This window comes from Protomyctophum bolini (genome assembly GCF_963924005.1).
Source record: "Protomyctophum bolini genome assembly, chromosome: 8".
NCBI classification, from domain to species: domain Eukaryota; kingdom Metazoa; phylum Chordata; class Actinopteri; order Myctophiformes; family Myctophidae; genus Protomyctophum; species Protomyctophum bolini.
Genome location: NC_137869.1, coordinates 23303307 through 23319887, shown reverse-complemented (window position 1 = coordinate 23319887; position 16581 = coordinate 23303307). Strand labels below are relative to the sequence as shown.

The 16581-nt window shown below is 42.7% G+C and overlaps 1 protein-coding gene across 5 annotated transcripts in view; it reads left to right on the top strand.

Moving 5' to 3' along the window:
• Positions 1-16581, top strand: part of usp13 (ubiquitin specific peptidase 13) — a 43083-nt gene that overhangs the window by 5038 nt on the left and 21464 nt on the right. For 3 of the 5 annotated variants that reach the window (XR_013964511.1, XR_013964512.1, XM_080770319.1), the window contains exons 3-14: positions 3113-3173; positions 5557-5678; positions 7223-7365; positions 7818-8002; positions 8550-8647; positions 9148-9338; positions 10219-10290; positions 11512-11617; positions 13120-13245; positions 15465-15618; positions 16016-16190; positions 16370-16458. Coding sequence is in view for 3 of the 5 variants with exons in the window: in XM_080770319.1 (XP_080626445.1) it covers positions 3113-3173; positions 5557-5678; positions 7223-7365; positions 7818-8002; positions 8550-8647; positions 9148-9338; positions 10219-10290; positions 11512-11617; positions 13120-13245; positions 15465-15618; positions 16016-16190; positions 16370-16458 (1522 nt within the window). In the remaining 2 variants the exon portion in view is untranslated. The remainder of the gene's footprint in view (positions 1-3112; positions 3174-5556; positions 5679-7222; positions 7366-7817; positions 8003-8549; positions 8648-9147; positions 9339-10218; positions 10291-11511; positions 11618-13119; positions 13246-15464; positions 15619-16015; positions 16191-16369; positions 16459-16581) is intronic. The other 2 variants (XM_080770321.1, XM_080770320.1) reach the window with 2 other exon arrangements.

Here is a 16581-nt window from a genome sequence, read left to right as displayed (position 1 = left end):
ACAATAGTTCCGCCTTAAGATAATTTTGGTTCCTACCTAAACTACTGCGCTGAAACTGACACAGAGGCAGTTATAGCGGACCCCCGCAGATAATAATAATGCAGCTGGTACTGGATGTGGCACTCACAGTGTCACATCCTGTAAATTAATTATGTGGTTTTGAATAATCAGAGTATATGCCTAAAATGGTATTCAGCTGCCCTTCTGAAACTGCTATCACACATTTTATCAATCCTGGATGTCAGACGAACATGTATCTCACAACGATATCTCACCCGGCCCAAGGACTAAGAGAGCTTGGTGTCCCATATGCTCCCAGGTCTATAGGTTGTGTGGCTAAGTATGAAATTATGCTTACATAAGTGCTTAATTGATTATTCCATTAATCAACACAGTAATCAATAGAATAATCGATAGAAAACATTTCTTATATGAAATCGTTTTCCTGCCCATTGGATATTATTCTCATCAGATTCCTAAAAAAGGTATTGCAGATAATTGACCCAAATATTATGATAAATTGATCTCTGTACACTCTGGCATGCTTCCTTCTAGCCATAAAAGTGCAATAACTAGTTCAATAACTACCTAAGAAGTTGATGCTGGACGCTGAAAACCAATTAATAAGCTTCCATTTTATTATCCATAATTTTAGAAAAGTAGAACTACTCTGGAATGATGCAAGTTGTTTATGAATGCCCCACCCGTTGTCAGAGTACCAGTATGATGTCAGTACTATGATGTCATATTGATCAGGGTAATTCACATATGGGCACTGCCTCATGTCCTCGAAGATACGCACGCTTTGAAGTTGATCGGTCAGGTGGTTCTCGAGTGAGCATAGCGATTTGGGAAATGTACTGTAAAATCTGATGCTGTTGATGTTAGTAAATGCCTTTCTTTTAAATAAATAAGTGTCATAAGTGACAGGGTAATCCTCATCCAATCCTCATTCATTTGGCTCACAGAAAGAGGCCCTTTAAATGTTTCAGCAGCACCTAATGTATTACTTAAATAGACTCAAATGAAATAGCACCAACCATGCAACAATACTTTTATTTTTGTCACCATGTCACAGTTAGGAATTTACACAATGTTCATTCTAAAGCTGAAGCCACTTTTTGACATCGACATACTACGTTTTTAAATCCCCAAACCAAACGTAACCTGTGGAGGGCATAACCATGGCATTATGACATTAAGTAATATAATCGGATTAAATCCCGACTGTAAATTACAATACTTGCCCTTTACTTGCATAAGACTGAAAGCAACAAACCCCTAAACCAGAAACCACAGGTTATCAGTTAATAAAAAGAAGGCAATAGCTGCTTCCTCATTGGTCCTAATTGATCCCCCACATAAACTTCCCTCTGTAAAGTGCTTCTATTTTCATGCCTCGATCCGGCCAGAAACAGCTGGTCACATTCTGCTGGCTCCTGTGTCTCTCATGTTTTTTTCCCATGTGTGCGCTTAGACCAGAGTGTGTCAGCATTCTCTGTTGGTCTGTCTGTCCGCGCTGTCCATCCGCCTCCGAGCCGGTTGCTCAATTGATGGGCAGCCACCTGAAGCTGATTGGATCAGAAGCAAAGCAGTCAGTGGCATTGGGTTGTTTAGTTTCCAGACACTGCTTTGGCAGGTTCTATGGTGGTGTGGTACTACAGTGCTTCACGTCTATTCATTTAAATTATATACATATATTATGTGTCACTGTCAGTTCATAATGGTGTATTGATAAGTACGTTTTTGATGGCAGACCTGAGACTGTTTAGCAATCGATTTTATTGCCGCCCCACAAGACAGCATTGATAGCATAGACTGTAAATTGGAAAGAGGAGACAACTGGCAGAAGGCAACACACATATCGTTGCTGTCGGGCAGAATCCTTGTACTGTATGTCTAAAACTCTAAAACGGTTACCTTACAGGAAATGGAAAGGAGGACCTGTGGCCCAATGCAGTTTTTATTTAATCACAAGTTCACTTGTTGATACCGTTCATTTGTTCAAATATTAAAAAAAAACACAGACAGTCTCTAACCACTTCCAGCCTGACATCATCATCATTTTGGGCATGTCATTTACGCAAAATCTGTCAACAAGTTTGAAAAACCAGAGGTTCTGGCCGCTATGCGTCCCTCACACCTAACGTTGCACCGTCAATCCTACCGCCGATGTCTCAGGGTATCATAGTGTCCGTTGTACACCTGTCTGTCCTGTTGTGTCCTTGTTGTGCCCATATATGGAGATCCCTCAGTATATACCCATATACATAATATACAATAATCAGCGGTTCTGGACGATGCGATGCGAGAGTGAAGTCTAGCTAACACCAACTCCTGAATCGTTGCCCTCTACACTCACCTATGTAACATCAGCGTCTTGAGCTCTGCATTGTTGTGTTAGCTAAGCTATCACACGTGTCAAGTGGTGTGCTTCTTGTATTTCCTGGCTTTTCCCTGGTTCGGCTCCCTGAGTGTTACAGTAGTTTGCTTGCCCCTAGTTCCAGGTGCTGCCCTGCCAGGCTGCCAGCCTCATCTTTCTCCCTCTGACTTTATCTGTGGGTCAGCCCAACCGCCGACTGGTCCAAGCTGAGGGCTTGTAGATCAGATATCGTTGCTACTTTAGCGTCAAACCAACGTGCAACAAACTATAAAGTAGGGCTTAAATGGTTGAGGGATGACCAACAACAACATTAACTTATGACAAATGAAAAACTTGAAAGATGGAGATACAAGGTTTCTGACTGACAGCAATGGCTTTTGGAAAAAGGAACACTATATGTGGGGGACCCACAGGAACGCACCCAGGGTGCCGGGCCGGTTCCGGTGTGACGCCCCGCGTCCGAAACCAATTAACCAATGTTTTGGAAATGTGTGTAGTCATGATGCTAACCATACATAGCCTCCATTCTAGACCACTGAACTGCTTGCCCTCCTCTGATTAGTCTCAGCTTCTCCTCTTGTCTTTTGCCCATGGTGTGATAGGGGGTTTCCCCTTGCCTTGTAAACTGACCTGGTGAGCACTGAGCAGAACATGTAGCATCTATTTCAAACTATAGCATCAGGACTCTCTAAATGTGCTCCATTGAAGTTTCTCTTGTGTTTCCTACAGAAATCCACAGGTGCTGCAGGAGGCACCATCCCCAGAAGAAGAAATGGGAAAGTGTTTCTAGGTAGGTATAGTCCTCCGGCCTGCAAAACAGACAGAACTGGACTCATTGTCGTTGGTGTGGCTGTTTCTGCTATCTTTGTTCTTATCAAAGTCCAGAACAAGAAAAACTGTTCTGTCTCACTTTAGCTCTTTTTGCATTGCTATATCGAACAGCAAGCTTGCCCAAGTTATTTTTCCTGTAAGCTATTGATACTAGCAAACACTGCAGCAGGAAATAAAGTTGGACTGAATGCTTATATTCCACAAGTTTAACAACAGCATGTTTGTTCGATTAATTATTTTCATCTGTATTCAGGATGATTGTTCAATCACAATACTCCATTAGTCTCTATTATTGTTTTTGTTACACTGCCATCTCCTTGCTCAAAGCAACAGATATTTCCCATGTGGAGCCCCCCCCCCCTCCCCCTCCTCTTGTGGTTTAAATATAGCCCATTTATTTGTATATATGCGGTTGGTAACGGTCTAAATTCAAAGTGCCACATGCCCAGGCTGGCCCACTCCCCTCCTGCTTGGGGTGGGTGGGGGTTTACAGTGCCTCCAGCTGCCACCGCCCGTCAATGCCCCGTCCCAGCCTAGCCTGACACACTTCTGCTACTGGCAGCCATGACGCAGGCCGGCTCAGAGGGGACCAGGTGTCTCTCTCTGTCTCAACGACAGCATGACAGTCTGACGGCGTAAAGGATTCCTTCCACTGAGGCTCCATTGATGGAATACACATTCAACATCCCTGTTTTCTAATCTCCTGGCACTTGGCGTGCTGTTGCCGCCACAGTGAACTGTATATTAGGTCAAGTTGTTCATATCAAACCCTGAATCAGACCGTCGGAATTGGAAGTGACACGGTTTCTCTGGACTCTGGGGATCTGTGATGGTTTCTTGTTGGCCTCCATTTTGAATCTTGTCTCCCATTCCATGTCAGTCACTCCTATTAGTCATGATGATGAGACCGACTGCTGTATTTGTGGCATCTCCGTACCAGTGTGATGATCTAATCGGCAAGTTAGGGCTTACTTTGGACGTCACCAGGAAACCAGAGGACACAATAACAATAACACCCCGGGGGTTCACAGACAATTACCTATGGTTCCTCATGAGTCATTACACAATTTTGGTTTGCAGTAAAGATTGGACAGCTGTATATGGAGATTGATCTTGAGAACAGTCCCTTTGCCCTATGTCATTCCAAGCCAATTTTACTTTTTCAATTTTGGGATCCATGATGAGGCATGACCTATCTCATAGAAATGTGCACCATTTTCATGTAACCCTTTCATGTCATCTCAATAGTCTTGGTCTTTTTCAAAGATCATAATGAATAATGTTAGGTGTGTGGATAGGGGTCTAGTAGTAATTGTGGTGGCACACACACTATTCCCTGAAAGTTTGTTACACACAGGTGTGTGACGAATAAATAATTGCAAAGATTTGTATATTTTCATATAGATTGATTGATCTTGATTCAAAGATTTGTCGCTTCATGGCCATCGCCATGTAAAAAAGAAAAAGAAAACACCTTTGACTGGACAGTCAAAGATTAAGGTTTCTGAAGTGTACTTGAGCAAGACGACAAACATTACCTGCTCATAAATGTTACCTGCTCATAAAAAAATGTATTTTTAACCAATACTATTGTCACACATACTATTGTGTATAGTATGTTTATGTCCGGCCAAATTTCCAGCATAGATGTTTAGTTTAATACTTGTGTCCTAGCTCCTGTTTCCATGTCCCATGCTGTACCTATTTCACACTTGCCCACCCTGGAATGAGAATGAGATGCCCTCATTTGTGATAATTTTCTTTGACCATCATGGCAAGGTTTATTCTAGTGATGTTTTTCCTTGCCATGTGGGGGGGGGGGGGGGTCTAAACTGTGGTCTTGTTTTGCTGTGTAGCCCAGTAATGCTTTTGAGACAGTAGCAGTGATTAAGGGCAAATATTTGTACCTTGTCTTTCAATAAATGTTCATGACCAAATCTCTATGTTGAGGATTATCTCAATGCAGTCCATATATAGTCCAAGAATCCATCTGTTAATTGGTGAATCATTAGGACTGATATGGAATGAAATGGTCTGTTGTCACCTGGTGACATTTTCTGATCTACAAGCACACAACTCTGGCTCACAACAAATAGTTGTGAGCTTGTAGATCTGCTATTTTCACTATTTTGGAATTGTTTGGAAAATCTTTACACATAGGCTACACGTGTGTGTTTGTGTTATATGATCAGAGCCTTAATTTAGGCTCTAAACACTAAACTTTCTTTTTAAATTGTTTCACATTAGAACAGTTCTAGGCAATATCAATGGATGGGGTATTTTAGCGTCAGTGCAGTCTACTGTCAAACTATAACCATGAATATGTGCTTCTTCCCTTGAAGATTTAGAGCTAAACCGTGACTTTAACGGAGAAGACTATGAGTATGAAGATGTGGCCAAACTCGTCATATTTCCAGACCATTTCGAGATCCCTTTACCAAATATTGAGGAGCTGCCTGCATTGGTTAGTGAATTGGTGCTGTCCAGGCATGTGTGTGTTTGTATTATTATTTTGCACCTCCATAGAATTGTATTATTATTTTGGTCCTCCATAGAAGGGCAGCCAAATAATTAGTACTAATTTCAGGTGCACTTACTTTTAAATACTTAACCCTTCATCCTGGTTGTGAGGGGAACATTTGGCAAAAATGGCCAGACTTCAGGTTCACAACTTTTTGCAATGTGATGCATTGTGAACTTGTATATTGCCTTTTGTTTGTGAAGAGATTTGGTGTAAAGGGGAAAGTACAGAGCTGGTAAAACGTACTACATTTAGAGGTTTTTGACTCTGACTCAGAAAATGTACCACAGTGTCAAGTTTTAGAGGGAAACACTGGTGCACTGCACATACAGTATATGGATATACAGTATGCACACTTACAACTTTAGGCTCAATGTTGCATACGTATACTGTAGATCCATACTTATACTGTGCACTTGTTTTTGTACATTGTCTTGTGCTATGCTGCTTTTGTTTTCCTATGTGCCGGTGTTGTGCTGTAATGCTTTTGGTGCTATTTTTAAGCCCCTCTCTTTTGTGCAGCATGTGTTTGTGTGGGATGCTTCATCTTGGCATGCAGTGTGTATTTCATAATGCCTGGATTTTTGTTTGAAGTTTTGTGCATGCATTATTTATTGTATTGAACGAAACTTGTGTTGACGTTATTCATAATTCATGCCAACACCTGAGGTCTTTTCCTGGGTATCATGCAAGCATTAAGCCGGTTGTGCTTGATTTCGATTTATTTGAGATCGTTGTACATGTTGTTGCTGCTTGCTTCTTTGTTTTCCTCTGCAGTGCCATAGATGTCTTTCCTTCCAGCAGCTTATAGGTTGTGGTTTTATCAACATTTGTGACTATGCTTCACTCTTCCCCTCTGTTAGACCACCCTTTGCTCATGCTTCATGTTGTCACTGTCCCAACAAAGGGACAGTATTGTGAAAAAAAGCTTTATTAACGTATGAACATTTTGCAAAGAGAAGGAAAGTCCAAAGGCCGAGGCATTCAAGAGTTCTGGTGAAACAAAAGTTGAAAAACCTTTGTTAGAGCATTGCTGTGTATTTCAGAAGGAGCTTTCACCGTCAACCACATGAAACCAGTGGAAACAATAGATCTCAGCCTGGATCTAAAAGGCTACAACAGAACTGACTTTTCTTCTATTTGGAATATAGTTTATACCACTTTTACTAAAACACTTAAGGTCATTAGACTCATTACACAATACACAGTACACACCAGGAGCGACGCAAATATACGATATGACAATTTATCGCGATGATTTCACACCAAACCTTTATTTTCGTGATGTCTCCATTCATACAGGTTATTTGCTCTGAAATTCTCACCTTGTTTCGAAAAATAATTACGTTGCTTCATCGCCTCATTATAATCTGCGCATGTTCTCATTACACAAACAGCAGTTTAACTGAATGTGAATTAATCACGTGAAATAAACGCTCCTAGTGTTTACGGACCTTTAACCTTCAAAAATCTGCTCCACTGTCCAGGTGACGATAGCCTGTGATGCGGTGCTCAATTCACCATCGGCCTACAAGAAGCAGGAGCCAGAGTCATGGGATGAGGACATTCAGGTATCCAAACACGCTAGAAGCCTCAGACAGCAGGAGAACGGAGTCCGGATCCCACCCAGGTAAGAAACGCCACATTCTTTTTTGGGTGAAATGCTCCTTTAAGACACCTCAGGTTGAGTTTTATGATCACCTTTCACCAAATGATCAAGATCACACGAGTGCGCCATAACTCTGATGATGTTATTGGACAATGGAAATTACCTAGGTTTCATGCAGTTATGTAAATAGATGATGTTTTGACTGACTTCCTGATACTGTAGATAATCTATCTTGGTTCTGTTATGTGAACACATACTATGACTCTACATTATGCCTCTACTAACTCTACAGCCACACAACTGCAGACATTAGGGTCAGCTGAGGCTCTCAAAAATGTAACCTCTCACCAAGAGCTCAACGTCCTTGACCTATTTTGACATTGTATATGTTATTCTTCATCATTGCGATGGTGTTGAGTGAGAAGTCAAATGTCAGCGATTAAAATGGAAAGATTCTGTCTCTGTGCTGCCAGTGGCTGGAAGTGTCAGAAGTGTGAGATGAGGGAGAACCTTTGGCTGAACCTGACAGATGGAGCAGTGCTCTGTGGGAAATGGTTCTTCGATGGCAGCGGGGGAAATGGCCATGCCTTGGATCACTACAGAGAGAGCAACTTCCCTCTCGCCGTCAAACTGGACACCATCACCCCAGATGGAGCAGGTGTGTGAACTTATCATGAAAAAGAAGGCTTATCACGGGTACCATAACAACTATGTATACATGCAGTAGTCAGTAGAATATGTATACATGCATAGTTTAAAGGTCAGTCGAAGTGCAATAAGATATCACAGCATTGGAAAAGAAATCCCCGTTCATTTTCCTCATAGACTTTTAAGAAAGTATTTATTTAAAGACGTTTACGCCGTGGACAAAGCCAACTCTTGTCGTGACAAATCATGACAATAAACTCAATGTTTTGGGCCAAACAAAGAATTAGAAAGTAGAAAAACACTTTTTTTGTTGTTTTTCTTCTTTGTAATTATTTGTTTGGTCTAAAATATTGTGTTTGTTGTCATGATTTGTCACGACTCGAGTTGTCTTTGTACGATGCTTAAAAGGTCTTTAAATAAATACTTTTTGAAATGTCTATGGGAAAAACGCATTGGGATTTATTTCCTGGGCCTGGCGTCGTCATGAAAGGGGGCGGGACTGCGACGCTCTATATACAAGGCATACACAGTAGGTAACGTTTTCTAATTCCCTGCAGATGTCTATTCATTTGAAGAGGAAGAAGCAGTGCTGGATCCCCATATATCAGAACACTTATCACACTTTGGAATAGACATGCTACAGATGCAACAAAAGGTAAGTTGACTTGTGTTTGGGTAAATCAGCTTCAAGGGTAAGGCGTGCTCAACTCAAATGAGGTAGTCTTGAGTAAACTGGGTACAGATTCTTGACAATATGTAAAAAGGAAGAAACATCTGCACACCAATAGACGAATAGTCACGTTTCGGCACGTAGACCTTCCTCAGTGTTACTCGTTACGCTGAGGAAGGCTTACGTGCCTGTTTAAATAAGATGGCTTTGCTACTAGGGATTTCCCGTTTCTTTGCTCCCGGTCCGATTCCGATCATTTGAAAATGACGTGATTGGCCCCAATTGTCCGATTACAGACATTAAAATGAAAACCCTTGTGGAATGGCCCTTTTCAGACATAATAATCAAGGGGTTTGGGGCTAATATTTATATGCTTTCGTTTCAATGTTTGTAATAGAAATGCCAATGTTCATGTGTACCAAAGGAGCCCAAGGCCCCTAGAAAGACTTCACAACCACCTCTCTCCTCTCGCTGGCCCTTTTCAGACAGAGAATGGCCATCACACAGACAACCATGTGCGGCAGCGGGTCAGTGAATGGGAAGTGATCCAGGAGTCGGGGATGAAGTTGAAGCCAGTTTATGGCTCTGGTTACACAGGAGTCAAGAACCTGGGGACCAGCTGCTACGTGAGCACAGTCATGCAGGTCCTCTTCAGCATCCCAGAGTTCCAGAGGATGTGAGTATATACGGCCCTCACGTTTAGGGGGTTGAATTATTGATTAATTAATTGACGGATGTAATACAATTTTAGTAATTGCTTAGTGATGTACCGTGTAGAATGTGCTGGTTTTGCTCCACCAAATTGTGAATGCTAAACATTTTCTAAGATGTCAATGATCTTGACAACTCAAATTACAGTATTGAACTGTACAAATGTATGTTAATATATTCCAACCAGGGAAACTCCCCCCTGTCAGGTGTAAAGGAGCAACTTGGACACTCAGGCATGAAGGAAGCATGAGTTCAAGTCCGTTGCTCTCCCCTTGTACCCCATATATGGGGACTAGGTTGGTGGAGGGTGTGTAGAGCCCAGGATCACAGTAGATGATTGACACAGGGGTGAAAAATGGATTACAAAATCGTGGGATAAAAAATATATTAAAAAGAATATATATAGTCAGCAGCCGTTCAAGTGTTTCTTTATATATTCTTTATACATTGCATTGGAAAAGATGAACTGGAATGATATATTTTGCAAAAAGTCTTTATGATTGTGTGAAGTGGTGCACATTTTGGGAGTTGTTGTGATGACTAGGAATGGAAACATTTTTGTCGAATAAATATTAATGAGAGACATTGTCTGCTGTGACCTTGCCCAGTAATAATAACGTTTATTGCTGATGCCTGGGTGTGAAATAAGTTAAATAACTAAATTATATTCTATGTTCAAGTTGTCCATTTGTTAATTTCACCTGCATCATAGTCACCACTATCAGATGTGTGTGTGTTAGTGACTTCTCAGTATCACCACACAGTCTTTCCAAGGGTTTAGATTTCCATGTAGCCTCACATGTGCTCTATGTGAATTTGTTATTGGATGTGTTGTGGATTTTCAGGTATGTGGGAAGTCTTCAGAGGATATATGACTACTCACCCCTTGACCCCACCCAGGACTTTGCCACACAAATGTAAGCGATTCTAACATTACATAACCCCATGCCGTAAGATGCAAACATATCATGGTTTGAAGAGTAACTGGAACACTTTATTATGACCAATGCATTAATGATGAATAAATGTTAGCTTTTTTATTTTGTGTTCTAGAGATTCATATACAGATACATTTGCAAAAGTTAAGTCTGCAATCTCAATCTAGTTATTATTGGACAAATGAGCATTTGCGCCTGTCGTAGACATGCGCAGAGCAAGTTCAGTCAGGGAACCTCAGTCAGCGCGCCGGCCGTTAATTGGGCCACCGCAGCATCAGGCTCTCATCCACATGATTCACTCAGCCAATCACACGCTCACCCCATCTCATACCGGCTACTTGAACCAGAGGTTTGCATTCCTCTGCCTTCTTGCATTCCTCTGCCTTCTGCTTGCCCACTGCTGCTGTATCAGCGTGCCGCTGTCATACAACCTGCGCTCAATTCTGCTGCTGACCCACCTCCACCCCAGCTACCACCTGTCGTTTTGGATCTACTGTTTAGGTACGGGGGATTCAGAGTCCCTATGGTCGGGACTGATGCGCTTGACCTGAGTACCTAAAAAGCAGATCCAATACATCGCCAAACCATAATAAATATATTGCATTGATTATCCTATATTCAATAAATATATATATTACATCCTCCTTGAGTTGTCTGACTGAACCAGTAAACACATGGTACATTTTGTAGCAAGGTCTCTCAGCTGCATATGAGCATGTCGAAAGCCAATGCTTTTGCCAGGAAATTAGTCGTTGAGCCACAAACAATGTCATCATGTCCTCAAGCTTGTTGGTGGAGAATCTTGTTTAAGATTGTCAATTTGTCACTCTGCTCTGCTCATCTTAGTGGGCCATGAATTTACAAGATGAGAGATAAGTTATTTTGCTCTCTGACAAGCAATTACATTGGAAACATGATTGAATCATGTTTTGGCAAAATTATATTCCAAGCAATTTTTGGTTCAGATGGTTCAGAGGCACACTATCCATAAGGTTTTCTGTAGGACTTTGGAATGTAATCATCCAACGTGCGCAGGCACACACACACACACACACACACACACACACACACACACACACACACACACACACACACACACACACACACACACACACACACACACACACACACACACACACACACACACAAAGACGAATTACTTACTCTTCTAATTTGTATTTGTGTTCCCTTGTCCCACAGGGCTAAGCTAGGCTATGGACTACTCTCAGGCCAGTTCTCCAAACCCCCCATGAAATCTGAGCTCATTGAACAGGTGATGAAAGAAGAATACAAGGTATTAGACTCGGTATGTCGAGATCCTAATCTGCCTCTATAAACAACAAAATGTCTGTAAAAACTGAAGGTTTTAACTCCGTTTACAATCATTTCAAATGTTACTCGTAACATTCTCCTCTACTGGTACCCAATTTCTACAAGTTCTGAATCTGGGAGATTGAGATCATGCAGTGTGCATGCATGTGTGTGCGCGTGTGTGCGTAGTACGGTTTAAAAACCAGTCAGATTGAAAAGGTAGTGCTCGGGGGCCCCCCTATCAAAGACGTCTCGAGTACCGAGACTCGGGGGGGGGGGGGGGGGGGGGGGGGGCTTCTCATGGCTCAAGTCAGGCAACTTCAGGCAGCGAGAAACCGAGTGCACCTTTTTCAATCGTTACATATATATTGTAACAGAGAACTTGTAGTGACAGTTTCTGCATGTCCCTCTCTGCGAAATAAACAAAGTCCTCTCCGCTGCCTTGATTCCAAAACAGGGCCCAGGTGTGTGCACTGCAGCCTCTCGCCTTAATTAGATTGGCAGCGGTTGAAGCCAACAAGAGCGAATGCAGGCACCTATCACCATGCCTCTCACCCAGCTGTCACCCCTCTATACAGTGTATATATATATGATGCCCCAACTTACTCTTCTCCCAGTTTCCGTTCTAGATATTTAAATTATAGATTTGTTTACAGTGTATGACATTCGCAAATGAGCCTTTGCTTCACTGTTCTGCATATACAGCGATAAGTGAATTTGACTGTTTTCAAACACATCTGTGAGGTAATTAGACGAACAAAGCCACTAAAGCCTAATGGGCCCCAGCTCAAGGACTTTAAGCTCCAGGCTTCTTTAGGCCTTATTAGTCAGAGTAATTGACAGGGCCGTTCTGTGATCCTGCATTTCCTCCATATGTGAGGGCAGAGACATGTTTGGACACACATTGACAGCTGGGTGCACAACATGGCATGGTGGGATACAGTGGGGGAGTTGCAGTGTTGGCATACTGTGCTATATGTGGTGAGCTATCTCGCAATCAATGTTGCTATTGCTTGACCTATATACGAATATTTTAAACCATGATTTTCCTCATTTTGGTGAGAAAGGTCTGTGTCTTTTACCTCCAAGCGGACCAGAAGGCTGTTTATTTTTAAACTGCGGTGGTATTGGTCAGACTTACTGTATGTACTATAGCACTAACAATTCATGTACTGTAGCTGTTGTCTGTAAGGCATGCACCAATACCACTTGTTTATAGAAAGAAAAGTAATTATCAAACTCATTGCTTAGTTTGCAGTCACTGGAGAAAACAAAATTGCAATAATGAAATTATTCTACAATGTGAAAAAGCAGAGCAAAATAAGCTTTTATTTATATTTATTTTAGGATACATTTTACTATAATTTGACTATCTGATACCAAGACCCAGTTTCTGATGGTTATATCCACACATTTATTCAGTGTCATTTATTTGTGCATACCTAACATTCACCGGTGCTCTAGCGTTCTTGACAGTGTTCTTATTTCATATTTCAGCACCAGCAAAAAGGCATCTCTCCCAGGATGTTCAAGGCACTTGTCAGCAAGGGCCACCCAGAGTTCTCCTCCAGCAGACAACAAGATGCTCATGAGTTCTTACAACACGTCATGAAACAGGTGGAGGTGAGTTGATGCTGAGGTTTACAGGTGACCGTCTCCAATTGATTCAAAATGCCGCAGCTCGCTTGGTCTTCAACCAGCCCCACTTCTCACATGTCTCCCCCCTTCTCCGCTCCCTCCATTGGCTACCAGTCGCTGCCCACATAAAAATCCATTTGAAAACGAGAGGACAAACACCAGACCTGAGAACTATATAGTGCCAGTGGGCAGCGGATTTGCCGTTGCGCGTAGAGCACGAGTCTGCGGCTGCGCGACCCTTAATCACCCATTAGAATGCAAGTGCATGCCTTTCAGGCAGTCTTTGTATCCTCCTCGTCACTTTGAAAACGCTTCTGATGGTACGGGGGAGGGGGGGGGGGGGTTGCGACAACACATCTTCACAAGGACTTTCCAAACAGCGGTGAAAAGTTTACTCTGTCCGTGCAAAACGTCCGTCCGTGTTACTTCCGTGACATCAGTGTCAAATCCTTGGTATCTTTACCGTTTACCGTTATGTGTGCTCAGCGATCAGCAGCAACAACAGCTGCAGCCTATTTTGTCACGGTCGCTCACGCTAATGAAACAAAACACTACACGCGGTGATGGTACAGGGTTATTATTTCATGTCAAAACATTCAAGTACAGAAGACGCCATTTAGGTCAATGATGTAACGTTATGTTGACAGAAATGTAAACGGAACAGGGTACAGTCAGACATTTCAGCAAAAAACTAACACAAAAAAGACCTGAGCACCCCAAAGCTGCCATTCTTCTATCAAAATGTTGTTTACTACCAAATAGCCTGGCCCAGCCACCGTCTAGATGGGCTGGAGAAATATTGGTTCACCGATCAGAGGCCCCCTGCCCCCCTCCGCCCCTCCCCTCCCTGGTAGAAAACAGCGGCGAAAACTGACGTCACTATATTGAGAGCGACGCCCCTCTGCGCTGTAGTTCACTCCCATTCCTAGACCAGCTAATGTCTCACACTCCCCCAGGCTTTCATTTTCTGAGCCGTAGCGAACGGAAATAAAAGCCTGGGTACCAAGGCTATAACTACCAAATAATGTCCAAAGGTGCACTTCAGTTTCAGCTTAACCTTTGACATGCATTGACGCACTGGGGCCTCGCAGTGGAGAGGCAATGTGTTAGTGTGTATTTGTGTGTCTGGGGGAGGGGGGGAAGGGGGCACTGTTTTCGACAAATCACAGTCCCTTCAGTTCGTAGACACTGGTGCTCTGAAGTAACTTTCTCAAGTGGGTATATATATAGCCTACCGCTATCTGTTTCACAGGGAGGCCAGATAATGCTTCCCATTCTGCCTCAGGCACACGCGACACATTCAGACTCAAATCTACCTCATGTCCTTCAGACCAGAAAAACAAAATGCGTCCTTTGTTAAATGTAGGGCCTGTGAATCCCTATGAGATTGTAACTGTAATTAAGGTTATACAACTACAACTTTGTTCAAAGTTCGAATACACTCGTAACGTTAATATTTCAGTACCCATGGCTGGCAAAATTTGGATTTGTCAGGGGAAAAAATAAAAAGGGACAGATGTATTTCCCTTTTTCCTCAGCTTATTGTGTATCTGCAGTACAGCTGTCAAGGTTGCATGTCTAGGAGGAGTTCTTCAGCCAGAGATAGAAAGGAAGGGACTGTAGTCGCCATCATCAGCAATTTTTTCCTTTGGTCAGACAAGTCAGCTCGAGTACAGCCTGCGAGTAAAATTATAACTCGTGTATTTTTGTAGCTTCTTAGAATAGACAGGCCAGACTGCATAGATGCCCGCTTATGAGCCTGTGTGTTTTAATCACGGTGACATCTCTCACCATACGCTTCAAATAATCACAAGCTGAGGACACATGGGGGATTCGAATGATATCAAATTTCTGAGTTCTGAAGAGCTAAAATACTGGTCCCTTTTGTTTATTTTTGGTAGTTTAGTTTACTTTAGAATTTGCTGTACACACACCTGCATTATTGTCTTAACTCATTTACTACCGACCGTTTCTTTTTGCCGATAGACCACAATGGAGGGGCGCCGTCTCTAGCAAACTTGAAACATTAACAAGACACAACAAACCAAAAGTTTCATTTCATTGTGAATTTACCCAATTCTTGTAAAGGTCATCTTGCCAGTGGGAATCGTGCCCCTTCCATTTGGTCTCAATATTGATCCTTATATCAAACTAATCTCAATATTATTAATATTCAACACCCCCTCCCTACCTCCATTTCCCAGCGGAACAGTGGGGGCTCGGAGAACCCCAGCGACGTCTTCCGCTTCCTGGTGGAGGAGCGCGTGCAATGCTGTCAGTCGCGCCGGGTGCGCTACACTCAGCGGGTTGACTACCTCATCCAGCTGCCAGCCCCCATTGAGGCCGCAACAAACAGAGGTAAGAGAGACCCCCCTTTCCCCGCACCATACCGCCAAAGCGGCAGCTCACGTACCGTGCATCAGAAGGTGGGCGCAGGTGGCTATCAGCCTGCATGCAGAATGAGCAGGACTTAATTTCAAAGGGCATGCAGGCAGATCCCCAGGCGCAGGATGAACAGTTCAGTTCTCAGAGGGAGTGGACAGACTCAGGTTCACCGATGCTACGAAATATGCAGATTTGCTAAAGATCGGTTTATATTAATTTGATAGTTCTTGATTCATATAGAGTGTGATAATGTGATTATTATATCTGTCATTGTGTGTGTGTGTGTGTGTGTGTGTGTGTGTGCGTGCGTGCGTGTGCATCTGTGCGTTTGTGCACATCTGTGCGTGCGTGCGCATCTGCTCTTTTCCAGAGGAGCTGCTGGCATATGAGGCCAAACGGAAGGATGCAGAAGAGAATATGCGGGCCCTTCCAGAGCCAGTTAGAGCTCGGATCCCATTCACTGCCTGCCTGCAGGCTTTTACAGAGCCAGAGAATGTTCCAGACTTCTGGAGCTCAGCGCTGCAGGCCAAGTCTGCTGGGATCAAGTAAGCTTAAGTCCTTGTCCACCTACATAGGTTTGCAAAGACTGTTATATGTCAATGCTAGTGTTTTGTCATCCTAAGGCTGTAGATAACATTTTTAATGATGATACATGCTTCTGCTTTCTTATTAAGTTGGGGAAAGTTTCACTGTCTTCATTATTCATTTTTTCTTCTTTCTGCAGGACATCCCGTTTCGCCTCCTTCCCAGAGTATTTGGTGTTGCAGGTCAAGAAATTCACATTTGGGGTTGACTGGGTTCCAAAGAAACTAGGTAACTGAATGAGGAACAGTTAAAATGTTGTTCTCAACAAACCAAGCTTTGTGAATCATTGTTATCTTTTCAGTTATTTATCCATCTGTATTTTCCATGAGAACTATTTTCGGAAAGCATTCT